The sequence below is a fragment of the Perissodus microlepis genome, chromosome 10, assembly GCF_051167445.1.
Source record: "Perissodus microlepis isolate ML-2025 ecotype Zambia chromosome 10, ASM5116744v1, whole genome shotgun sequence".
In the NCBI taxonomy this organism is placed as follows: Eukaryota; Metazoa; Chordata; class Actinopteri; order Cichliformes; family Cichlidae; genus Perissodus; species Perissodus microlepis.
The window spans coordinates 28357928-28385630 of NC_140470.1; the positions used below are offsets into that span (position 1 = coordinate 28357928).

Consider the following 27703-nt stretch of genomic DNA (forward strand, 5'->3'; position numbering starts at 1 on the left):
TTTTTGCAACTAAACACGTAATACATCCATTTACTTTAGAGTAGTCAATACTAAATTAAATGAGAAAATGCTGTTTTCTGTCTCACTAATAGACATCTTTTACTAGTTTGGGTTAGTTGACCCAAGTTCAGCACAGCTGCAAATTAATTAATAATGGTTATTAGATCTCATTCATCTACTTTCTTGATCACTTGTTGTAGGGAGGTATGGTGAATCTCTGCTTTCACAGGTTACAAGTGGTCCAACCTATGGCACTATGATGGGCACAGGAGTTGACAACCACTTGCAATCACTAGATTAGGCTCCGGTTAGACAGACATAGAGACCAGTCACATTTACTTACTTCTTCAGAGAGTGTGTTCCATGCCACCTATTGGCAACTGCAGCAACCAGCCAAGGAGAGTTTTGGTGCAGCATCTTCTGCTTATTTGAATCAAATTCACGCTAATGACTATCAGTAACCTCCAGTAGCCATTCCCCAGCTGGTTGCAGAATACATACTTTTCCCTAGTGACTGGCGATTACCTGTGGGTCATTGACTGGTCCATCTAAGCCTCTGTCACTGTGGCCTAACACGCATGTCTTTGGACTGCTGGAGGAAACAAGAGCATAAGGAGAAAGCTAACTCTGACCCAGGGGAAACATGGCAACTCCAGCAGACAGACAGGCTGATTATCAGGGCTGAATCCCAAATCTTTGTCCTCCTAGATTGAGAGCAATCACTGTCAAAATGCTATTTCTGTCTCAAGTAAAGATAGAACGACTTGTGCATTCAAATTTCCTGAATTTCTGTATGAGTCATGCTGCCCAGTAGTAACATAAAAGAAAAAAAAAAGGCAAAGCGGCTTTGCCACATTTGTGAAAATGGCAAACAAGCCAACAGTTTGATATATCTATATATATCTATCTATCTATATCTATATATCTATATCTATATCTCTATCTCTATATCTAGATAAATAGATAGATAGATTTGATTTGGCTTTGATTGACTTGAGAGTTATTTTTGTTTACTCTTATTTTTTTTTTAACTCTTTGATCATTTTTAAAGACACATAAAATAAAATGTATTCTTATATCTATGAATACAAATAATTTGTCACAAAGTACATAATTAATAAAGCATATCAGTAATTTCGAGTTCAATTTAGTGTTCGAACTGTCTGGAAATACCATCGTAAAAAATCACAACCCCAAATATAAGCAATGTGAACGAATTTCACAACAGTTTTCAACATGGCGTGGGTGCCTTTTATATAAAACGGATTTCAAGCTCATGTTCAATCGATTTTATGGGAATGAGGCATGAATCCCCGACTCCACTGCTTGACTTTAGAGGCTCATTGTTTGGTGGTTTTGCTCTAGGTGGCCACTCAATTGACTTGGTTTTTGAGAAAATGCAGTGTGACACACTGTTTTTCTGTCCATGCTTGACCCCCAACTGGACATTTCCCACATGGTGACAGGGTAGCAAAGACTACATGACATGGGTCACTAAATATAGCAAGGACGGCTGTCGCTAAGGAGGCACTAAGAAATAAACAAGAGAGAAATGGTGGACCTCTTTCGCAGGTGAAGTTATTCTGTTTTCTTCCTTGCTGCTCTTTTCCTCCTCCCAACCATCAGGACTCCGCAGGGATGCCAATATATAGACCAGCAGTTGCTAACGTCTCTAGCCAAGCTCCCAGTCCTTCAGGTCTTAATAAATTGAACACATCACATAATGTGATTTATAGTTGCTAATTTTTAGTTGCTTTCCCTCAGTGGATCAAGCTCGCAGGCAGGGGGAACTGCACTCTTGTAAAGACCCATAATGGATGTTCACTGTGTTATTGTGGAAGCACCTGTTTACAGGGTGTGTGCACCCAACGTTAAAGCAATTAAACATATTTGTGCATTTGCTCAGATGTTTTGCTTTTATTTTTTACCAATAAAACAATAATGAGGCAAATAGATTTTTAGGTTTATTTTAAAGCATTTCTCCTGGACAGTTTTTAAAGATTACTCTGTAAAAACCCAGAATCTCTACTGACAGTGCATCCCATTAGAACCATAACACCAAAGAAATAATCGTTTAAAAAATGATGATGACCTTCCTTCCTTTCGTTTTCCTTTCATCGGGCTAAGAAGGATATTCTAGATCTTCTCCTCAGCAACATTTTCCTAGAGCCTCTCCCGGGGAATCCTGAGACACTCCCAGGGAGGATGATATAGTCCCTTCAGTGTATTCTGGGTCTACCCTGGAATCTCCTCCCAGCTCTGCTGGGCGTGCCCGAAACCTTCTGGAAAAGGCACCTATGCGGGATCCTAATCACATGTCCAAACCGCCTCAGCTAGTGCCTTTTGGTACACTGTCTTCACTGTGAACATCATCCACATCTTATTTCTAAGGCTGAGCCCGGCTATCCAACAGATACATTTCAATTACCACCCAGAGCTCATGATGACTCATGATGGGGGGATTTTGAGTCCATTTCAAAGGACTGAAAAATTCGCCAGTGTGACTGCTTTTGATGTTGCTCTTCTAATTATCTGTTATTGCATATGATTCGGATCTTTGTTCACCTGCCTGTAACAAATTTCAGTTGTATTATTTTCCTCTTATTTTGTTATATATTTGGTCTGGATCAGAGTCAATGATGGATGCACAGAGAGCCGGGTGGGTTGCTGGGTTTGGAGAGAAGTGGGGGGGACCTTGGGGGGGGAGGGCTAATCTGAACGAGTAAAAGGTGAAATCTGGAGCAGGGCACCCAGGCCTGAGGAGCAGAGCTGATGAGGCGGAGGGCTGCAGATTGGGGAGGAACAGCATGGTCGCTGAATGAGGTCTGGTGTAAATAACTTTTACCTTTCTGAACTGTAACGAAATCATTTGTAAAAATAATAAAAGCCCTAAAACTTAATCTCACATATTTCTAACAACTTAATTTCTTTAAGAAATGATTTCTTCTCTGTCTTTGCTTCTGTTCTTGCAGGGCGGGGTCAGAATGACCCCCCAGCAGTTTTGTAATGTTTGGGGCTCTGGTGTTAAAACATTAATCTAATTGAAACCTATTAATTTCAGCTCAGTTCCCCTCTCCCTACCAGCCTGATCTAGTGCAATCCCTGCATTACTGCTGGCCTGTACGCACCAATCCACCTGACAACCTGACGTTCCATTTTATCATCGCTTATGAACAAGATCCTGTTGAGCTTTTTAATTATAGCATTTCATTGACTGGAGTATCAAATTTCAGCTTAATTACTTATTACCTCTGTTGTACTGAGACAGAGGAACACACCGCGCAGGCACTAAAACAAACCAGCAAATCCTCTTTGCAGGGCCTCATTTCATACTGTAGTTTGAATTGTTTTCGGTAAATCGGACCTTTAAGTGTGTGGAAGAAAAGTTATCGGAGCATCCCGTACACGGTTCACCTCCATTTACCGGACAAATCAATTAGGCTGTTCCTAAACGCATGCTAACGAATGCATTAAGCTGTATGCAGTTTAGACTGCATTAAGCTTGCAAATCTCTTTGCAGCTCTACTTTATTTACCAAGTTGCATTTACCATAGAATCTGGCCACACAGAGTCCATTACTATCCCATCAGACACCACAGGACCACGACTGGGTGGTGTTTTTACTCTTTTGAGAAGCCTGAGGTGCAATTACCTCAGACAAGATCTAATCTCAAAGGTATTTTAATGCCAGCAGTCACAATCATCTACCTCATCTCTCCACGTAAACTAAATTGACGGCAGATGTAGTGAGACTAAGCAGATAATATCTTCATTCATTTAACTTTGGCCTATAAGGCAGCGGGTGCTTTAGTCACTGGGACAATGGTGTGTTTTATCTTCTGTCTGAGCATATGCTTTTAGAAGCTGCCTTTCATCAGGTAACTATGACTGATTAGTCAAAGGAAAATAGATCTTTTGTCCATAGTTAAGGAAGACAAATACCACCGTCTCTGTGTAGCTGGAGCAGGAGCAGAAATCAACAGCTGCAGCAGCAGTAGTTGGTTAGACAGAGCCAGTGTGTTTAGGCCCAGGGCTGTTGACTTACCCCTGCTTGACTGCTTTGTTCTTGTTCACATCGATGGTGGTGATGGAATGCTTGGCGCCAGACTGCACCTCCCATTCAACCTTCCACTGGGGGCTCTTCGAGTTGGTTTGGAGCAGGTTTACCCCCTTTTTAGCTTTGACCCTGCAGGAAATGGCGAGAGAGAAAAAATAATGGAGGAGGTCAATTTTATTAAGAGGGATGATTTATGTGCAAGGTCAGAGGTGGATACCCTCTCTGTGCTACAGGCCTCCTCCCTGGATTGCGTCATGGCAAAAGCAATTCCACAGATGAATCAATAACAAAGATGAATGAAGATGACAGTGCAGTGATACATGAGAGCAGAAAGGTAGGAGCACTTCAGGTCAGAGTGCTCACTTACACTCTCTGCAAAATCAGATCTACAAAGCTTTTTACTGAACCCACTGGATATTCATTTCGAATTAACACCTGAAAGCCACAAGCTTCGGTTCACATGCTTTTTGAGAAAGTTCATACACACCATTGAACTTTTACTGAACTGCATTTCACATTAAAACAAAATAAGCCACCTTTAAAATTCCTAAAAACTGTCGACTGAGTCTCATGTGCAATCTTCCTTCCTTAGCCCTTAGCTCTTCAGGGAGAACACACTTTATAGGTAGGTCAAGGTTACCAGCAGAACACGAGTCCTTGATTTTTTGATTTTTTTATTTTTGGCTTGTTTGTTGCTGCAGGACACTGCAACAAGGAAGAATGTTTGAACCTGGAAACCAAACATACTCCCTGCTGCCTCTTAATATTTCAAGTATTCACATTAAAAAGGCCAGACCCTAAAGTGTACTGAGTGGAGTGTTGTGAACACTGCAGTGTTTTACTGCCCCCCTGTTAGGCTTTAAAATGAATTCAGATATTTTTTTAAGACTATTTATAATATTTACACGTACACAGTTCACTTGATAAATATTGTAGAACTTTACATAGTTCTGTAAATAAAACCCATTCTCTCCCCCATCTCCAAAACTATTCTACATAATAACCCAAGGGCCAAAGAAGTAATAACAGTAAATGTAATGCACATACTGTATGTGTGCATCTTCCAAACATCTACATCCGCAATCCTACTCATCCACACATACAGTCATGTACGCATGGCTGCACCAACCAATCTGCACGTGCATGCACTTCTATATACATTCATAACGCTGCATTGTCTGCAGAGATTTTATACACAGTGAACCAGATGTGCAGAGGCTATAGATGCATACAAAATAAGACTATGCAAATGCATAAAGCTGTAGCATGCTGCAGCTATACAAAAACATGCCCCAACATCTGCTCAAGGATTGTGCGTGCCTGCCGGAGCAACAACTAACACCAAAAGAAGAAAAAAAGGGATGAGAGATGAAATAGTTAACGCAGTAAACACATAAATAGCTACATAAATGGGTAGAACTCTTGAATTTTATGGTATAGTAAAGCTACAATAACATGCGACACAGTTGTTTCCCTTTTCTCCAGTAAAATGTTGTGATTTGAAGTATACATAAGTCCTGCAGCATTTAAATTTAGTTCATAAATATTTGAAGCAATATGATTTCCAGTTGCAGCAGCAGATTTATGCTTTGTTTAATGCTGAAAGATGATCCGTGATAAGAAAATAAAAGTGAGTGGGTCTGTGCAGTCAGGATTGCTTTTAAATGACAACATGCTCTTTCAGGATGGTCCGCGGCCCAGGAGTTAGAGCGGACTGCACACTAATTGGAAGGTATTTTGATGGTTTAATCCACAGCTCCCCTGCTCTGCATGTCTTTAGGCAACAACGGGAACACAAAATTACTCCTGATGCATCCATTGGTGTGTTTTTTTCCCCAAGATTTGATCCTTGTTTTGGTTTAACAGATAGCCTTTCTTTTTTTGTTGTTGTAATGTTTCCATTTTGCTTGTCTCATGTGTTTTCTTGTTTTTCTCTCCCTCTGTTTTGCATGCTGTCCTGATTTCCTGTTCTTACTTACTTAAGTGCTTTCTCTTGTGGGACTCCTGTGGTTTCACTTCCTTTTTTTGTCTCACCAAACTAAACCTAAAATTGTATAGCCTGCCTTCAATAGTGTCACCAGTGTCAAATCAGGCCTGTATATAAGACAGGACAAAATGCAGCTGTACATCTGAACTTAAAGGTTAAAGGTCACTCTATTGAGGATGCCAGTGTTCACATTTTGGACAGATGGTTTGAAAGAGACGTGAAAGAGGCCGTGTCTATGTCCACTGTGAACATCTTTGAGCAAAGGGGATGTCTTACAATACCAACTGTCTGCACCTACCATCCACTTTTGAGATCGCTTCCCAGGCTCCTCAACTCCCACTCACATCTTGCATCATGTGACCTCATTAAATCACATTGGGTGGAGCAAGGTCTCACAGTGTTTTCACTCAAAACCACTGTTGATAATGACCCACGCTTTTTTCACACCTTAGCTCATGTGATGAAGCATATGTTTAATAATAGAGGGTCAACGAGTCTCTTAAGGTACAGCCCCCACTAGGGATTAAATACCCGGGACTCTCCACTATTTGGCTTCAGAACTGAAGAAGCCTCTTGGATGAGCGAAACATCTTTATGAAACTTAAAGAAGTCACTTTGTTTCTAAGCTCCTAAGACCTTTTTATAGTCATACTTTACCCATCAGTTGTTGAGATCACCTGGTTTCTCGTGCTATTGGTAACCTTTTTGGGCGACATTTTTAAATTTTCTAGTGAGTTGTTACAAAATACCACTGTCTGATAGCAGACACCTTTGAATTTACCGATATATTTCATTAAAGTGTTTACAGAGATAATTTTTTAGTTGTTATTTCTTTTTAAAGCAGCTTTTGTCTTCCCAGTTATTGTGATTTCTGGTTATTTGACCACAGAGCCATGCCCCAAATGATGTAACATGGAAAAAATCCAGAGCTCATTCTTAGACAAATGCAGCCACTACAGATTATTGATCTGATGGTTTCATTTTCATGAAACACAAGACAGAAGTGAATTATTAATGCTTTTGGCTTTTGCTTCTGTGCTTTATGTCTTCTAGACTATTCATTACTATGTTAGTCTACTTTGAAAATGTGCCTGCATATGCTCGGCAACTACTTTGTATTCTGTGAAAAAGAATAAATAACGATGTAATATTATTATGTAGTTTTAGGAGGTTGTCACTCTGATTAGGACTATGTTACTGCCACTTGCTGCTCTCCTGTTAAAGTAAAATTCTGGTGATCTTTATGATTGTTCCCGTGTTTACAGAAACATACCGTTGTTTTTCTCTTCCCATCATGACATCACTCTGACAAACATCTCTTTCCGGACAGACTCCATGAAAGCATTACCCAAATCATATTTTTCTCCCAAGTGTCTCATTTCCATTTGAAAGTTTGAGGCCCCTGCAACATCTATCAGATCATTGCATCTATTTCTCTGACAGATAAAAATTCTGAAGTCTCACTGAGGTATTTCCATTTGCTTCACCAACCTGCGCTCATTGCATCGACCACTCATCCATGATTTGTGAAAGCAACTGACTTCCAGCTGAAGTTGTTCCTCCCTCTTTAACCAGAATAGGCACACAAATGCAGAAAATGTCTTTCTTCTTATAGTATTAAACTAATTACAGTGATTATCTTTTATCTTTAATGGTTTTAAATACATAAAAGGTATTTAAATGTTTGAACTAATTTCATAAAATCCAACTGTGGCCCAATCTCAAAGCCCTTAGACTCTCATGTCAAAATCTCCAACTTCAGAGCACAAAGAAACATGTTTGCAGACTTGTACAAACAGTTCTGTTCACTATATCCAGTTTCCCGCTCATGATGACTGTGTGTTTGTTTTTTTAAACTCTTAAAACTATATTGATGCTTCAAGTTATGCATGATTACGGGTTTTGACTGCTTTGACTAACGTGTAGGCACAGGCAGCCTTTGTCAGGAGCTATCTGCTAGGCATTCACTAAGGCCTTATTCACACACTTCCGACCTGTCAATGACCATCTGGCAACCACCAGTCACAAGGGAAAATGTGTATTCCCAGCGACAGGCGGATCACTGGGGGGAAATGGAGATCACTGACCAGTCTGTGTAACTGGGACTTTAGCAATTATTTTTCCAGTGGCTGCCGTTAACCTCCAGGAACCACTCACAACCATATGGGGAATACTCCCTTTTCCCTCAAGAACAGTGGTTCCCAGATGGTTAATGACCAGTCTCTCAGCTTGCATGACTGGGGCCTTATTGATCCCACATCATCCCCATGACTGGTGATGGACAAAATGACTTTTAATGTTACCCGGTTTGTGGTCACATGTCTACAAAGACCCATGATGGGGTTGTATTGAATACCCTATAGCAGGGGTGGGCAACTCCAGGCCTCGAGTGCCGGTGTCCTGCAGGTTTTAGATGTCCTTGATCCATCACAGCTGATTTAAATGGCTAAATTACCTCCTCGACATGTCTTGAAGTTCTCCAGAGGCCTGGTAATGAACTTATCATTTGATTCAGGTGTGCTGACCCAGGGTGAGATCTAAAACCTGCAGGATACTGGCACTCGAGGCCTGGAGTTGCCTACCCCAGCCCTATAGTGACTGTATTGTTGGCTAGCAAGCTGCAGTGGTTGCCAGCAGTTTGAGAAAGATACAAACTACTGCCACCACTCTGCAAACACTGCTTTTGTGATCTTACAAAACCCTTACAAAATCTTTCATACGACCATTTTCTGGTTTGCATTCTCTGTGGTTAAGTTTGGTTCGACCGAGGTACAAAAAGGTAACAGGGTGAGGCTTTTTCCAGGACATCTTAATTTGCAACACTTTGCCTGAGATCACTCTTTTTTGTACAATCCAGGCTCTGCTTCAACCTACAGACTGCATGTTCTTGTTTTTCACATGCTCGCCTCCACAGAAGCCAAGGTCAGGCATGGCTTTCTGCACTTCAGCAGGTCCGATCACTGATAACATCTAAGGGTGAAAGCTGGGAGAAAGCTAGTAAGTAGATCTTAAGTCAAGATTATATAAAGTATATATTTGAAAAATGTATCTTGAAAAAAAATGATACTTTACTTTTTTCGTGTTTGTTGTGAGTGACTGTGTGTGGGAAGGGTTGTATAAAGAATAATGATTCACGAGCATGCGAGACGCAATATTGACAGATGCTGTAATTACTGAACTACAAGAAAGCGCTGTATTAATTCTTGCATCAAAGACGATGTATTTTACACTCTGTTTCAAAACAATGTTTCTTGCTATTGCAGCTCATATTTTGTTCTTTCATCAAATCTCACACATTAGAGAAAATACAGTAATTATCAGACACGGTGCGTCAAAGGAAGATGAAACAGAAATATGTAACGTTTAAGAAACCATCCTGATCGGGTGTGTTGCCTTTGATGTGAGCTGAAACGGGGAAGCGTAATACCCTCTGACGCTCTCTAAATGAGGTGACCCAGTTGCTACTTTATTAGCAGAGCTTGTAAAGATACTGATCATAAAGGACGATAATTACAGATTATTGTACCGCAGACCCATTTCCAGCGCATTTCCTGGTAAAGATGCAACCCTGACGTGTAATACTCGTATTTGTATTCATAACCTACACTCACCAACAGCGTATAAAAGCCACTACATATTAATCACCTTATGAGAAAGCCTGCATATTGTGCTGCATCGATGTTTTTCATCAGACAGTCCTTTTCACGGACTTTGCTTCATTTTTGCACCACAAATGAGAGGGGATGAAGCACTACCCACGGGAGCACCACATGAATCAGGCTCCCTGTGGAACGGTGTTAATGCTGATTAATGAAAGAGCATTACAAATGGAAAAGCTGCAAGGCAGTAACCAGCAATAGCGCACGCCCAAATTCTGAGAATCTGCGTGAGCCCTGCTGCTGCTCCTACACAGGGAAAGTGGAGAGGCAGTGTGAGCCACTTCAGTTAAGACAGAGCTATTACTTACTCATTCCACACAGATGCCTTCTGCCATGGCAACACCTATTAGACTTCGAGATGGCTGACGGACTGCTAAACAGGAGAGCTTTTGGTAAACACATTCCAAGCTGGATTTCTGAGCTGCCTGTAAGATCTCCTTGGAGTTATCAAATCTGACTTGTGTTTGGGGGTATAGTGAGCGCTGTCCTGAAGATTGAAATGACCACAACACACAGATACCACAATGACCTAAGCAGGGGCTTTGCAGTGTACTTCATATAGTGTAGAGGTTTCACTGCTATAAACGTTACATAAGTACTAACGTAAGCCATGATGGGGAAAAACATGATGTGGTGTGTTCTGAGATTTTGGACTAGTTTTCCTCCAATATGCCATCTTTCAGACTAAAGAAAAGAAAACGCCCAAGGTACACAATATTTGTGGTACATACTGCTACTTTCGGTTGCTCCCTTGTCACGAGGTGTCGTTACAGCTCTGCATGTGTGATTTGGCAATTTTATGACAGATGCCCATCCTGACACAACTCTGAAGCAAATTTGTGTCTCCGGCTGGAATAATACCAGCAACATTTGTTGGCCAATCGGATGTGTTAAACACTACAGCATTGGAGACACCTGCATATGTGTAAAAATAAAAATTTATTTAACCACCTGAGAGTTGAGCTCTTGTATGGGATGCATTTTTAATTTCTCCTAGCCATTTGGGATTAGCTGGACCCCTGATGTGGAGGTTAACACATTTGCCATGTAAACAAAATACCCCCGATTTGATTCCAGGAGGCGGCACAAACCGAGCCTCAGGCTGGGGGTACTGCTAGTGACAATCCCAGATAAACGGAGTACATTCGGGATTAGCTGGATCAAGAAAGTGGTACTTTTCGTTTATCTTTTTTTTTTTTTTTTTTTTAAACTAGCATAAAGAAGTATAAAGTGCAGAAAAGCCCAAATGCATTGTTCCAATATGAGAACACAGCGTTTAGATATTTTGTCTGAAAATGCATTTTCAGACATTTTTTTCTTCTCTAATTCATGTAGTGATTTTAAAAAAATGTAGAATTGACTCTAAATATGTCAAAAAAATAGAAAGAAAGAAGAATTTTGAATGTGGATTTAGCCGATATCAAGACATCTGTTTTGGTGATATATGTAAATTAACATGTATTTCTAATTTGCATATTTAAATACAAAAATTCTATCATCATTCTGTTTCTGTAGATGTTCATGCACTCATCAGTATCTGTGTAGTTCATCTTCTTCATGATTAAAAGGCACTGCAAATACAAATGTATCCTTCTCCTCATTATTTTGTACTTCTTTGCAGCTTGCTTTGCATTGCATCAATTGTTTTGGAGGCCGATGTCTTCATGACCCTCGCTGCAGAAATCATGTCAACTTCCTTGCCACACACTGCAATTTATTCAAACTGGCTGATGTTAATAAATAAAATATGCAAACCGGGATTAAATCATAGTTCGCAAGTCTTTAATTTTTCTTTAATGGCCCTCTTAAAGAGTATTTATTGAAGACATTTGAACAAAATGTCCCCACGGGCAGAGAAGTCACAAAAGTGGAATTTCTTCTACAGCATAATGAGACGGATTTTAAAAAAAATGCATTTTTAGGCGCTCTTTAAATCTCTACAGTGACATCCAATTTTAATGGAGGAGCCTAGAGATCAGCCTACTTGAATCTGACTGTTCTTTGTAAAAAGGGTTATTCAGCACAAATCAGACAAAGGAAGTTGTGTGGCTACAGCAGGGATGTGCAAACATGATGAAATTCTTCCTATCGATGAGATACGGCACAAAACATATACCAACACGTGTCATCGAGAGTTAATGTGCTTAAAAGGCTGCTGGTGTGTGGGTGTACATGGAAAACAACAGACTTCTGTGCTTTGAAATGCACAGTGCCTTAATGATAACACAGTACTGACTTGAAAGATGCCTACTTTTAATCGCTATAACAACCCACATGCTCAACAATATGTTCAGTACCACATTTTTCCCCCTGAAGAAATATTGACCTACATACATTTCACATCATCAGAATATGTAGTGACGGCGATTTTAAAGAATTGGATTAAATGTGGGATGCAATCAATTCATATTTTGTTACTCATTGTTTCCTTTGTTGTTTGATACCTAGCATAAAATAAGCAGCATTAGCATAATGGCAGACTAAGCTAAGACTGTGACAAGAGCCTACAATATCCTACTGTAGCTTCGTAGCTGCTAGGTCTCATTTGAACTCATGTTATGTTAAACAGCGACGATTTCACACAGCAATAAAAGGTATAAATGTATAACTAAGGTTTGCCATCTACAATATTAGCCAGAGCTAATCAGAGCAAAGGTTTGCCAGCTAGCATAATCTATGAGGTTGTCATATCCAAGTCAACTGTATTTGTCAGTGTTTTCACGTATACGGTAGATCTCTCAGTTACAGGTTACATAACAAACATACTATAACAAACAACCCAATGCAAGGTTTATGCCACAACTGCCCTTAAAACTGGTAATAAGGCATCTAATTATTTGATTAAGATGCTAAACTGCATTTTTTAAGCTACATTCTTGAACAGAAAAAATGTTTGAGTGGTTGAGTACTATGCTAGATTAAATGTGTGTCAAATTTGGGCATAAAAATGTAAATTCAGTATTTGTTTGTTTGTTTGATTTAGTTTTTAACAAATTTATAAAATATTAGCATTTTCTTGTGTTAATTACAGGTGATCTAATACATTTCTATGCAATGTACATTCTTCTTATGTTTATTTATTTATTTATTTGTGGATCTCCTGCAGAAAAACTTAAAGTTACATCCTAATAATAATGCATACTGTCATGAATTAATATGCTGTAATAGTATAAAAACTGTCAGAATGATTACAGACTCAAACTTTTTGCACAGTCTGTTTGCCTCTCATTAAAACTTTAATTGCACTAGTTACACGTACTTGCGAGGATGCCAGTATTTGCCAAAAACAGACGTTTTAGAACCTACCAAAAAACTTGTACACCTCGAGGTCACCTGCCTATCCAGAAGCAAACCCTACACATGATGTAAGATCACCAAATATCCCCTTAGAATAATTAGACAACAACTTTATAAGTGATATGTCCTCTGTAAGGGAATTTTCCATCACAGGCTGCTCCAGGAGGGATTTACCTTTAACTCCCTAAAAATGTCAATAACCACCAAATTTCTCTGGCACTGTAGAGCTTCCCTTACTATTCACCGCAACTCTCAAGTGACAATCATAGCTTCACTCTTGGAACACATGCAATAATCTTATCAATCATCTCAAACACTTTGATATCCATTGCTGTCTGTGTTCACTAGTAAACACTTTGAGATTTTCTCACACACAGCTGGAAAGCCAGACGGGAGTGTGAAACCTGCCAGGGACAGACTTTTTTTAATGAGAGTCTTCAAAAATCTTCAGAAACTGGGGAAATATCACCAAGCAGATACAAATTTGAAACTGCAGCTGCTTGTTCGCACACACTGAGCAGATTCATTTCCTCCATGTGAAAATGAGTAATGCAGCGCGGTGATAAATATGACGTTTAGTTAACAACAGAGCATTCCTTGTTATTAACACTCCCAAATTTTCCTTAAACATAACAAACAAACCAAAATCCAGCAATAAGTGCTTGTTTTTCAGGTTACATCAGCAGTGCTTTGTTCCAGCTCGCTGTACTCTGCTAATTAACACAAAAAATAAAGCCACATTCTAAAAGAAGAGAGGAGTAAGCTAGATAATTACAGGAAAGATCCAACTACAACATCTATCAGCGATTAAGTCCTCTCAGTCTTGTAACTTTTGTCATAACAGTAGCTCCAGTCATCATTTGAGCATTTGGAAATGCTGGCTACAATTGGAAAGAATAACAAAGGGACATCAAATGTGAAATTTGTTCCTTCAAAAAAATGCATATTTATAAAAATTATATTTATAGCTTCTTTTCCAAAGGGTCAGTTCTTTGAAACAGCTGGATGCTCACACTTTTTTTAAAGGTGCATTTAGTGTTTCTAGCCACAGATTAACAAATTTCTGGCTCATTACCGAAGCTCAGACCATTCTCACTCCCGAGGCGATTTGTCACGTCCCAAGGCGGTCGATGGGTTGTGGATGAAATCCAGTTGAACGATGGTCCTGCAATAATAGACGCTCCAGCCATGTATTCCAGCCCTAGCCCTATCCATAACCTTATCCCTAACATTAACCACCACTTTAATGATGTTAGATAGTGTTTTCCAAAGCGATTTAAGTCAAATAAACGTACATGTGTAGATTCATTCCAAACGGTTTTCATGTTTCCTAATTTTTCCGATCTCGTAATATAAGGACGTGTTGGGTGTCCGGAAGCGTAATATAAAGATGATTTGTCACCTAGCGTAAAATGTTACAGTTTGGGAGTGAGAGCGTGTTGTGAATCTAATCTTATCTCTGACACTCGAAGGATCTCAAGTGGCCACGCTACTTTCAAAGTAAGAATCGAGCATACTGATACTTCAGCTAATCTTCAATAAATCCAATTGGCAAATGTCATTTAATTTGCATCTGCAAGCTGCTTTGCAACACAACTCTGCCTCAGCTCCTTCTTGTCATGCTGTGCTTGACTCCATTCATTTCACATTTGCCGTCTTCCTGCATATATATATATATATAAATTCCGACAGACAGAAATAAAGGCTTCCTTTTACTATCGTGGTTCTGACTCACTGTGATTTTTATTTCTTTTTTTTTGGAACAACGTAAGCTCTGTATACTAATAGAATGAATAAACTGAAGATTTGGGTCACTTCTTAAATAAATAACATCACAAGTTCTTCAAATGAAGAAATCGCACAATCCAAATGATAATATAAATCCATCATACCCAGCAGGTAGTCTACAATCACAACAAGATGGTAAAATCTTAAATCTGTTTTCTGCCCTGTGAAGTTATTACTTAAGAGCAGATGTTACAGCTTGTGGCTTGCTGTGAGTGAAAACTGTCACAAGACCTTAGGGAGCAGAGAAGCAGAAAATTAAGTATATTGTTATACTTCATGCCTGAACACGGGCATAATCTGTTTCTTCATCACAGTCAAAGGCTGCCCAAACATGTGTAACAGACATGTGCACTGGGAGAGGACCCTTTTTCTCTATACTGGATTCAACACCAACTGGTTGCAGACCCATCCCCCCCACTATGGCTTTGAATGAAAGAGGTGCTCCTACTTCACCTCGCAAGCCTAAACCATAAACTACAGCCATTTCTTTACAGTCACAATCTTTCTATGTGAAAACATACGTCAACAAGAACAACCATTGATGTAGCACGTACTAACTTCTTTCATACGAGAGGACAGCAAGCCTGTGAAATGTTCTATTTAAAAATAAAATCTTAACTAAAGCGTAGGTGTGTTGTAAAGCAGTGTAAGCTGTGAGCATAGTTGGGAATTCAATCTTATACAGCTCTTTTATTTTTGTATTGGCTTTGTAAATACCGCTCCACTGATGAAACATTTTTTTTTTGAATATCAAACATAAAAGCAGCGCCTTTTAAACCCGGCCTCTAATGCTTTCATCTTACCAAATTAAAAATCACTGCTGAAAAATGTAGTAAGATATTTCAAAAATGTCATGACTGATGATGACATATTACACCACATGGGTAGGGTTATTTTATTCCGTTCAGCTGAGACTTCATATGAATTGGAACTGAAAAGGAAACTTCATAATGCGTTGCTATGGTGCTCTCTTAAAGGATGAGTTTATTACAGTCTTGCTTTTTGCAGTTTAATCATCATTCCTATTTGTAAAATAACACGATTTACTGCAGTGTCACAGGGTAAATGAGGGATTGCCGAATTTCATGTGCCCCGATGTTTTCTGTGTTTCAAACTCCCAGCTCTGGTTATTGAATTTCACCGAGGGCTGATACGATTCCCTGTCAAAATTATCAAATGGAACGACCAAGACCTCCCTCTCCGTCTGTCAGCTCCAGACAGATTGGACTCTGGTATTTGGCATTCGCAAGTGGCGTGTTATGCTGCCGAGTGGGACATAGTAAACAAACATTTGATCACCGATGGTGTGACAACAGCCCACGGAACGCTCGTGCCGCCACCATTGGTGAACGAAACCCTGTTGGATAGAGTCAGCCTTCGCGGCTGTCCCTTTAGCGATGCACAGATGAAGACAGAGAAGTAAATAAACAACTAAAATGTCAGCACTCGAATGTCTCGGAGGCATTAGCTGCACTCCCTTTTGCATTAAAGCAGAAACGGGACCTCTTCTCAACTGCTAAATTTGGCCACCATAGACCCCCCTGCCCCCCTACACACTCACTCATCTGGAGGCAGAAGCTCCATTAGTTCCTCTGAGGGGGCACTTTGCAGACAACTTTGCCACTTGTGCTACTGCATACACAACAAATTTCCATTCCATGAAGGTATGCATAATTCAAAATAAGTGCAGATTTTTTATCTGTCCTTATCAGCCTGTTGTGGCTGTGGTGCTTTTATGTGTCCAATGACATGTAATTCAATTACATACTCTGCTGTGCACAAACTTTCAGCTTCAGCTTGACATGTTTTTATAAAACTAGAAAAAACTTTCTTGCTGCTTTTTGAAACCTCATTGAGCCACTTTTAAGTCACAATTAAAAACACTATTGTATTACAGTTTTAAGTTCAACTGTATCAAAGCTTTTTCATTTGTCACTAACCATTCAGCCTTTACATAAAGCATTTTTTTACACAACAGGAAACAGGAACGAATATATATTGCTGGTCTGTTCACATTTCCTGGATATAAAATACTTGGAATCTTGTCCGCTGCTGTCGGTGCTGTGATGCACTGGGTTATGGCGATAATGAGACGGGTATAACTCACGTGTAGTGACATGCAGACAGTTGTAAATCACTGCTCGGCTTCACTTCCCCAAACACAGTAGCCAAGCATGATTTTTCAACATGCAGAATTATTGTTGGCAAGGGCTTTTCTTTTTGCAAAACAACTAATTTTTACAAAATTTAACTAAATAGTATCGTTTGTATAGTTTGTGTGTCATCATAAACAGCAGGAAAAAGCAAGGAGCGAGTGCAAAGCGATGTGACTTTTTTTTTTTTTGCTTTTCAGAAGATTACTGTTATCTCTTGCTGTCCAATACTGCTGTGGCCAGTGCATCAAAACCGGCACTAAAGGACACCTTGTGCATATCCACTGGCAGAGCGGCAACATTTGATGAGGTGGGAACTTATTGACTCTGCAGTGGCAAAGCAAACAAGAACTAGCCACCACCTAATTTTTTTTTTTTTTTTTTTTTTTGGGGGGGGCGCGGCTACCAAATAAGCTGATTAGGGAGCTCATGAAGACTGGCAGGAGGAGGAAATGTTTGCTTCGAGAAATGCGAGTTTCGAATATGAGAGGGCTGCATTTCATACATAGGAAAAAATATATTTCCTATGTATGTTTTATTTAGAATGAAGGCGAAAAATGTGGCGTAGAGTTTAACCCTTTAAGACCTACCATAGAACCAAGTCCGCCAGTATTATATTTTTACATGGTGTGGTGCCATTTTTGGGAGCATTTCAAGTTGCTATACATCAATACAACAATTATAGCCCAGATTTTAATAATATGTATTCATTAAGTGCATAGTAATTACATAAATTGCAAAAAAGTGCAATAAACTACAAAAAAATTTAAAATCGTTTTTGCTTTTTTAACATATATTTCTAGTTAGAGAAATTTAAGAGGCTTATCCCTCAAAACTGTAAATACAAAAAAGTTGCACAAAATAGTTTCCTACCACAGGAAATTTATTTTGAGTGTCTTCATAGTTTTATTTTTGAAATACACCAATTTTTATATACTGCAGGAAAAACGAAAATAAATATTATACTGCAAATTTGCAAAAAAGCAGCATATGCATAAAAATAAACTATTTCCAGCAGTGCAATATGAGTCCTAAGCATCCCAGAAAAGACACAGAAAGTCATAAATTCAAAGATAACTTTTAAAAACACCAGTATAGGCCCTGTGGCCCTGATGGTAAAAAAAAACTACATTTCCGCCAAAATGACGTCACTTCCGGTTTCGGGCAGGTAATGGCGGACATGCAAAAGTTCGTGCTGACGTCTATTCCAACTAGGAAGTGTTATGAACAGCTGATCCGATCGGCAAAGCGTGTTTCTGGAATATTATGTTTTTGTTGCTGCAAGCGCTTTTTATGCAGTTTTTGCAAAGCTTTATGTGGAAGGAAACTGTGACTTAGGACAAGCTGATGGCATAAGATGTAAGTACAACTCCTCCGGTTTCATATGCAAAAAAAATTATTGCGCTAGCTTACGTGGTTGCAGAGCTACCGGGATTTAAAAATAGTTAAGCAAAACAGAGCGTGCCTGCTCCGACCGGCTCTAAAGGGTTAAGTGCAGTGGCTTGACAGACGACCTAAAGGTACGGTCTATAGAATATATAAAGGATGATCAATAAATAAAAGAAAATGAAAATGTAACAGTAATTGGCTCAGCCATGTGACATTTTGACACGTTTGACAGGTGACCGAGTTTGGGAAATGCAGTGTAGAGATACTTGCTGTAATGAGCACTTAACACAAATGACAGAAAAAACCTGCCTAACACTTGAAAAAGTGTTTTTTTTCCCGCACTGTAAGTCCCCACAATCTCTATTCTGTGTTCCTATGACAATTCCAGCACCCAAGACAGCTCCACTAACTCCAACACAAACACATACCCTCAGTAAAAACGAAAAAAAAAAAAAAAAAAAGCTCATGCAACACGCTCATTATGGCCCTGAGACAAGAGAGGTGTCAATGTCAATACGAGGGCTGCACAATGTCGTCAGTCACAAAGACCAGAGGAGAAACTGCTGCAGATGTTGAGTTGGCAGAGTGATGCTCGATGCTGCAAAAAACCCAAATGCTCATTATCGGAGTCAGATGAAAGAACGCCTCCTTAAACAATAAACAGAGTGGTCAGGCCACGCAAGAGGGCTTGGCCAACAGAGACTTTATCAGCAGACTGAGTAATTCAGTCATTTCTGACTGAAATAAAAGTCAACAATGTGCAACTCACTATGGCCCAGCAGTCAGAATTCTGCCCAATCTGATAATAATTCACTGGAGGAGGAAAAAAGAGGAAAGCAGGAAAATAATTTAGTTGTTTTGATGGGAGATGATTCTGGAGGGACTTACCTAACTACCAACATAATAGAACTCAATTTAGATGTGAGTAGTGTTTTGATCTATGAAATAATTACAAAAAACATGACCTCTATAAAATAAAAACCCCAAAATCTATATTTTCAAATAAATTACGGGGCTCTGTGAGGGGGATGTCCTGTCTTTCCTTAGTGATGTCGGTTGCCGCTGAAAAGCTCTGGATGATTACAGTGTCAGGAGAGGGTTAAAGCTCAGTCGTGCCCCTACTTGCGTTGGCTGGATTGCAGCGTCTTACTTCAAAACTCAGTTACTTAAAACCGAGTCTGTTTGTCTCTGCTGCAGATGAAAGGGATGCTGTGGTTCCTGCTGTGGGTTTCCCATTAAAGGGGTTGAAGGGCTTTACAAAGTCTTCCTCTGGAAATTCCACGCCGCTATGCAATCTGTGCATGTCGACCACGAGCAGCGTGGGCAATCATCTGCAGCATCTGTCACCACTGATTTTCAGCCTCCGATTTGGGAGCAATTGTGTATTTTCCACACTTAATCGGCAATTGCAAATGAGGGAAGAGGAGACAAAGGCACTCATTTTAACCTGTGACTGTTCAGCATATTCAAATTCATTCACACTGCCAAGTGCAAAAAAAAAGTGATTGCAGTGGAATATTTCAACTGTTATTACATAATTCAGGGTCTAGCCCGGCCTCCTGCAGTGTCCTCTTCAATGCAGAACAATGTCAAAAACAAACAAAATGCTGTTTTAATAACGGCTGATATTTGTCTGCCTGTTGCTTCAAGCTGTTATGTTTAGGCAGCCTGAAAGTTAAATGGATTGGACATAAACCTGCTAAATTCAACCCTGGAGGGAGGCATCTGAGGTGTGATTGCAGTTGGACCACTTGCTAGAAAAAAACCAACAACTTAGAATTGCACATTTAATTAAGCTGATTGAGTAGATTGTATTGATGTCCGACTTTCTTTTAATTCATTAAAAGTAGAAGGCATTTAGTTCTGGTTGCACTGCAATGGAAAATGAACTACAAATAGAAGGGAACTTCCCCTCGTCCTCCAAGACAATGCCAATGTTGTTGCCTGATCTAGAACTGGTTTCTGCATGTCCACCAAAACTGATGGGCCCAAAGTTTGAACCACTTCTGTGAATCATACAATCTGACATTTGGTTGCCAAAATCCAATGAAAACGATGTTGGTGCTAAAAAGGCAGAATTGTCACTTCACTGGTAACGGAAAATGGGTAAACGCCTTGATCCTCTGTGCTCTGTTTCACAATTTTATGGCAGATTTTCTAGATTTGCATCATAATTTAACAAGTTTTGCATCATCTCTTAAAGGCCAGTTAGCTAGTTTTTCTGGAAAACCAACCAACTAACTCCTACTACCACGACTGATCGTTGCTGAATACCAACGTTTTTCCCCAAATAAACTTATTTTCTTTTCATTGTGTTTCCAAACTGCGAAAAGTTCCTATAATCCAATGTGACATCTTCACATCCATGAATGTTGTGACGGATTATCAATGTTCAAAGTTACCTCTGTCTATTAACGTTTTTGTCAAGTAAAAAATTCCCCGATTCATTCAGAGTTTGTACACACACTTTTAAAGCCTCAAGCCAAGATAACCCTAATGACAGGTTTCTTCATAAATCTCCCTCTAGAGCCACAGAAGACACACAGCTGTGTTTCTTACTTCAATAGAGAATAGTAATCTTCATGAATAAACTCATCTTTATGCATAAAGGTGTCAGAGGGGTTTAGTGTGTGGTAGAAGATAACATCAAAGCAGATCTTCAGATTTACTTGCATTATTAGAGCAGTTATGAAGGGCTAGTGAACCCATCACCAGGCACCGACTTACTGCAGATGGCATCAGTGGATTGGAGTCAAAAGGCATTATCCATACATATTGTATGAACTGCATTCCCTGCATTAACGTCGTCTAATATAATGTATAGACCAAAGCAAAGGCAAAAATGGATTGCCACTGCTGTCAAGGCCAAAAATTCTCACTTCCCGCATTACAAATAAATCTGGTCTGGCTTTTCAGTGTTCCAATAGCACGGCAGCGCCAGAAGGGAACACATGTTGAACAAAAACTGCGACACATAACCTAAAGTAATACCCCTTTCTCCCCTTTTGTGCCCCTTTCTTTCAGCCACATACGCATGCACACAGGAGTCACATGCATTGTGTGCAATATGGAGGTGACAGCAATGGCTGGGAACTGTCCTTTTGGAGGACAATTATTCTAAGTAGTTTTCCCATCAGCCACAGCCATGAGCAGAAGACCCTTGGGTGAGGCAGAACCTTTCTGAGGAGGCAATCGGGGAAATAGCCACTGTCCAATTTATTTGATAAGGCAAGTGGAGCTCAGACCTGCCAACAGATGCAGAGGGTAAGAAAATTGGGGCCGTGCTGCAACCTAGTTGCTGACATTTTCAGAGTTCAACTCACTATGCATACATAGTGTTTATAGTAATATTTCAGCCCGAGATCAGTGGAAATATTCAAAGTTCAGGGTGGAATTGAACACCGTTAGCTTTCAGTGTGAGCTGCGCTGACTTGGAGATCAAGAAAAATGTATGGGTTACTACTACTCATTGGAGCATGAGATAGTGAGGCTGCCGCTCCTGTGCAGCTGTGATTACAACATAACGAAAGTGAGCAACTGAGCTTCCCTTCAAGGTACCAAGAATAGGAGATTAAATTCAAATATCTTTTCAAGCAGGGGGTGGTGTCAGTGCTCCTGATGGTCTCAGCTTTTCCCCCGAGGAACTCCTATTTCAAATTGGACAGCTCCGAGTAAAACTAGCTCTCTCTGGGGATCCTCACCCACACAGAAGCCGGTGTAAAAGAAATGTCATCCCTCTCTGGGTGTACACACACTAACCCAGTAACAGAAATGATTCCTCCACAAGAAGAAGGAAAAAAATCACAAAGGATTGTCAACGGCATCTTGAACTGCAGCTGCTACAGTGTGTAGACATGAACCACGTGCCGTGCTGGGCTCCAAGCGCTGGATGAGGCACCAAAACAGTCAAATCACCACTTATAATAATAATAATCAATCATAATAATCACAAAGCCTAATTATTTATATTTAGCGTGAAGCACAACTACAACAGGCATCATTAGACCATCGCTGACAATGCGAGATTTAGAATTCTGGTACACCCTCCTCAGCCTCTCTATGCATGGCTTGCTGTCCATTATCATGACACAAACACGCAAGATCCATCTATATGAGCTAGCAGTGAGTCTCACTATGAGTGTAATCCAGGTCTGACAAAACAGGAAGTGAAGTCACTGCTTGAAGGTATTTGGATTCTTTCTTCTTAGTTTATTAAATACCTGCAACTTCACAGAGGCACCTAACAGCAGCACGATCAATACGTGCTTGAGCAAAGCAGGAATGTGTATGCTATTTGCTGCATGGAAAAGTGCACCAAAAAGTGCACCACAACATCTAGTCATCTACAGCACTGGAATAATCATACTGTAACCATTAAACCGGGTAGAGAAGTTTTACAAGAAAACAATGACGTATATGCCAAATTTTACCCAGTGCTCTACTTTTCCAGATATGATGTCACAGACATTATTTTCTGAAAAACAAAGTGGTGTGTCTTATTTCAAACATACACAGTGTACTATTATAAGTATACATTTTAAGACACTTTCTGAAAAATCTGGGGCTAGTATTGACTTTAAAGAAGGACCCAAGAGTCATAAAAACTGTTACGCATTTTTGTATGTTTAGAGTCCAATAATTACGTCAAACATCCTTGGCATACTGATGTACAGTTACTATTTTTGAGTGCCTGCAAAGAAACCCCCACACACTCTAAAAGTGTGCCGTCTCTAACAATTACTGTTTTTAAAGTCACACTAAAGGACGTCCAGCATTCAGAATGTTAAATGTCTCTTCAATTGAATGAGGCTTGGATGTGATGAACAGTGGACTGGCTGCATTCTCAATGAGTAATGTCCCAAAGATGTCCTCAAATGTTCTGGACTGTAAAGGTCGTGAGTTATCAGTCTGTGAGACTGAGAATTGTTTGTCTGTTCTACGTTAGCCGATGCCATCTCTAAAGTACAAGTTGGTACAACTGACAGTAACTTAATCAGAGGATCCTGTGATGACGAAGATGAGGACACAAACAAAAATAAAAGGATACATGATGTGATTGTGAGGCTCGGGGAGCACAGTAAACCCCTTAAAAATTGGACTTTTACAATTTCTACATACTTGTAGTAATTTGCAGTTACTGAAGAATGGAACTACATCAAAGAATAAAACTGTCCAGAGGCTTGTACTGCAAAGCAGGACTTCATCTTATCCAGGTCACCAGGGTTAAATCTGGGCTTTCTGTATAACGAAGGTGGCTCACTTCTCACAGAGGTATAAATCCATGGCAACTTCAGCTGTAAAGGTTGAGAAAGACGTATGAAATTACCGCCTACTGTACCAATCAATTCTTCAGAAAAAAAGTATCAATAGAATCAAGACATTTTTCAACGTCTTTGCATTTTGCTGATGATCAATAAGAACTATACTATCTTATAAATAATTTTTCAGTGTTAAACACCACCGAGGGTATAGCTGAAAGGATAAAAATTAAAACTGTCCTTTAAACTTTAATTACATTAAAAATGACGATGATGCATCAGATTCTCATTATCTTAATGACACAGATGTGAAATTGGTAGGTCTGTTAATGTACACTGGGCTATACTATATATAATCATACAGGAAGGCAGAAGGAAGCTGCTGTTAACTTATCCAGTCGATAACCAGCTTCATGTGAAGGCTTATTGGCTGATTGCCTTCAGTGAGTCCAGATAACGGAAAGACACCCTGGGTAAGTTGACCTCGCTTTGTAGTACAGGCCTCAAGACAAACAAAAAACAGACCAAGAACAAGCAGCACAGGCTCTTGGAGGACCTGCTGCTCAACCAGCAGCCAAGCTCAACCACTTCTGGTTCACACAGAAGTATGCAAACTGCTTTCATGTGCCTCTCCTACAATCGATTTTCAAAACACCTTCAGTAATCCGAGGCAAACACAACTCCTCTGACATATTGCTGGCAGCAGCCCTCTGAATGATGTCAATTATCCTGCAACAAATGACAGCAATACACCTGAGAACAGCTCTGAGCTATCCGACATTGCCTTACCTTGCAGATATCGCTCTTTCAAATGCAAATCTGCCTTTATTTTCACCAGGCACAGGAATTCCTCCCTGTACACCCACAGTATATCAAATTGGTAGACAGAGAGAAAGACATCCCCGAAGAAAGACGCATGAATATGCGGCCTAATGTAGCCAATAATACGCCCGAGATGGAAAGAGACTCCACCTGAACATCTCTGAAAAGCCTTTGAGCTTATGCAGAAATGTTTGCGTTCGGAAAAAGACTGAAGTGGGGGAATGCTAAAGGAGATGAGCGAACCCTCTAGACATCTTTCAACATGGAATTTAAAATGAAAATGGGAAGATACGATGTTACTCAGAAATCACATGCCCATGTAGCTGATATTATCTGAAAGAAAGTAGATGCAGTCCAGGTAGACCTTTTAAAATTTTGGACATTTCTTGTCTGTTCCATGGCATCCTCAAGACTGCATAAAGGTCTTAGAGCCTTGTGTGTCTTCAATGACTTTGACCAAGCACTGACCTCCAACTAGTCCTCACCGCATCTATTTGGATTTTTCATATAGCCATGGGACCAAAATGTCATTCAGTTTTCCCAATGCACTAACACGACCACGTTCCTAATCCTGACCGTAAATCCTTCCTCCGTATTTTTAAACAAAAAGCTGTGGATGATATTGTTATTTTTTTCTGCTTCAGCCAAAATCTGAGTTTCAGAAAAACTGATGAGCAACAAATATAATCCCTGGATTTTGCAATATGAAGTCAGCCACGTGAAAAGATCCCGCCGCGTTATTTGTTATTCAAGATCACAACCGGTGTCTGACCTTGACAGAATATCCACAGGTTTTTGCTTCTTTTCTTTTGGTCAAAGTATGCAGTGGCTGCCTCTGTAAAACGCACTCCTGATCAGGCGGTTTAATCAGGTTTGCCATTTATTCAGTTCAAACGCATCCCTAAAGGAGCACAAAGATTTGGGAAATTGATTGAGGCAAATATAAGCCGAGGTGTGGAGCAGATGAAAAGTACCCTGCGGCATTTTAGAGAGATGATTCAGAATACCTGAAAAATCAAAAGAGAGAGAGAAAAAAAATGAACCAAACAACTGACAACACTGTGCAAAACAGTGTTTTATCCCATACTTCCACATGCAGCTCCTGTACTCAATTAGAAACCAGCTGGCGTACCCATTTTTATAGGCTGCTGTCAGAACCATCTTTGCTCTTCTTTCTATCAGATAATATGCAAATTTCAAATTGAAATAATAAGTTGGTCAGCAATCTGACTCCACCCAGGCTTCACTAGTTCTCAGTGAATGTAGCCTTTGCATTTAAAATGATATGTTTCAATAATACTTTTATGCTGTCTCTGAAGGGCAGTGGCACAGAGATGATGTGATATATATATATATATATATATATATATATATATATATATACTAGGGGTGCAACGATACACAAAATTCACGGTTCGGTTTGATACTTTGGTGTCACGGTTTGATATTTTTTCGATACAAAAAATGTTCATGCCTTTTTAATTTGTCATTTATTAAAATTATAAATATATATTTTAACTCAAAAGTACAGTTTTTAAATGTAATGTTGCTGAAACAACAAAATAATAAATAAATAAATCTATCTGATCGAGAAATCACTCATCTTTGGAAAAGAGAGTTTATTACAGAGAAATGGCTCTTTCCAAAATAAAAGCTATACTATACGCTTCTTCTGGGCTATATTCTCAGCAGCATATTAAACATATCAGGTCCCCATAAGGAGAATCATGTGCTAACGGCTGTCTAAATGACTCGGGTAAAGTTTGTAGCATGCGTGCTTGTTGTTTTTGTCTGCTTCCACTTGTCTTTGCACTAAGATGCTGTCGGCGTAAATGTGCAGTCATATTCGTTGTGTTCCCACTAGTGCTGTCAGCGTTAATCTTGTTAAAATGACATTAACGCCATAACACGGCAAATCTCCGTTAACAAGTTACCGCGGATCGCCCCGTGCTTGGGGCTGGACTGCGTCAACACGTTAACAAGCTAACTGCGCTAACGCACTAGTTCCGACCAATTGAGCATTCCGTAGCACATCCGACATACTGTTTTACTTTTCTCCATGACTCGCTTACCATCAGGGTCATGCTTCACATGAAAACCAAGACAGTTCCAAAGGCTAGATCTGAATGAGGGTGGGGGAGGTTCTGTTTCGGGTAGCGTTGAGGCAGTTGCCATGTTGCAACGAGCTTAGCTTCTGTCCTGCTAGCTTGGACAGTGCAGCCTAGGCGGAGTAGTCGAACGCAGATCCACTGAGCGCTCAACACAGACAGCATCGTCAGAATAAAAGTTGATAAAATAAATAAAAAATTTTGTATTGTTCGATACATATGCGTACCGAACTGAAAGCACTGTATCAAACGGTTCAATATCAATACGAGTATTGTTGCACCCCTAATATATATATATGAACAGAGAAAATCAGAGCACTTAAATCTATCAAATATCCACTAAACTTAAGTCCCTTTTTGCTATAAGGCTGTGAAAACCGGTATGACCATGCTAGCGGCAGCTCATATCAAAGAAATCTTGAGGTGTGTCTTGCTAAGGCCAGAGAATGGTACATTTTAAAGACTTGTAAAAATCATATTTTAGATGAATACCTCTTATGGCTCGCTAGAATAAATATAGGATACAACCTCTTTGTAACTACGAAAAACATGCGGCTGTCTGCCTTGGATTGACTGCAATCACTCTCAGAGAGAGTGGTGAAGATTTCCAAACAACTGCTAACTAATTTCTACATGCTAGACAGATTTCCAACATAAGTCTGAGTCAGTCTGCACCAATGAGGATTTGCAGTATTGGACACCAACTGGTTTTATTCTGGGAATCGTCCAGTATAAAAGCAAGATTGTTTTTTGCAATTACATTGCCGTCTTACAGCAACTACATGACCTGATTGTGGAGAAATTTCTGAATTTATGTTTCAAAGCTATGAGGTTCTAACTGGACTCTGAATTTAATTGGTTAATGCGAATTTCTTTCTGCAGACAGCAGCAGAGTTTTGCCAGTTTATCACAGTTATTCACAGTGTTATCAGAAATAGATTGCATGGAATTGCCAACTTGACCCCACTCAGTCACAAACTCATAGCAGACCGACTCCATCATAATGCTGTTTTATCACCGTTCTGATGCACAAATGTTGCTTTGAATATGTCAGGAAACTGCGTGTGGCCACAGACGCGCTGCCTTTTTCGAAGCAACCATTTTAAAAGCGACGAGACTCCACATTCATTTCACACAGTCACAATAAATTTGGTCATGCCGCGGTCCCCACCCACGCCTCTTATA

At 39.8% G+C, this 27703-nt stretch overlaps 1 protein-coding gene across 3 annotated transcripts in view; it reads right to left on the reverse strand.

Moving 5' to 3' along the window:
- The window catches only part of tmem132e (transmembrane protein 132E), a 426449-nt gene that overhangs the window by 68745 nt on the left and 330001 nt on the right, over window positions 1-27703 (reverse strand). For all 3 annotated transcript variants that reach the window (XM_084940922.1, XM_084940923.1, XM_084940921.1), the window contains one exon: window positions 4046-4186. In XM_084940922.1, the coding sequence (XP_084797048.1) occupies window positions 4046-4186 (141 nt within the window). The remainder of the gene's footprint in view (window positions 1-4045; window positions 4187-27703) is intronic.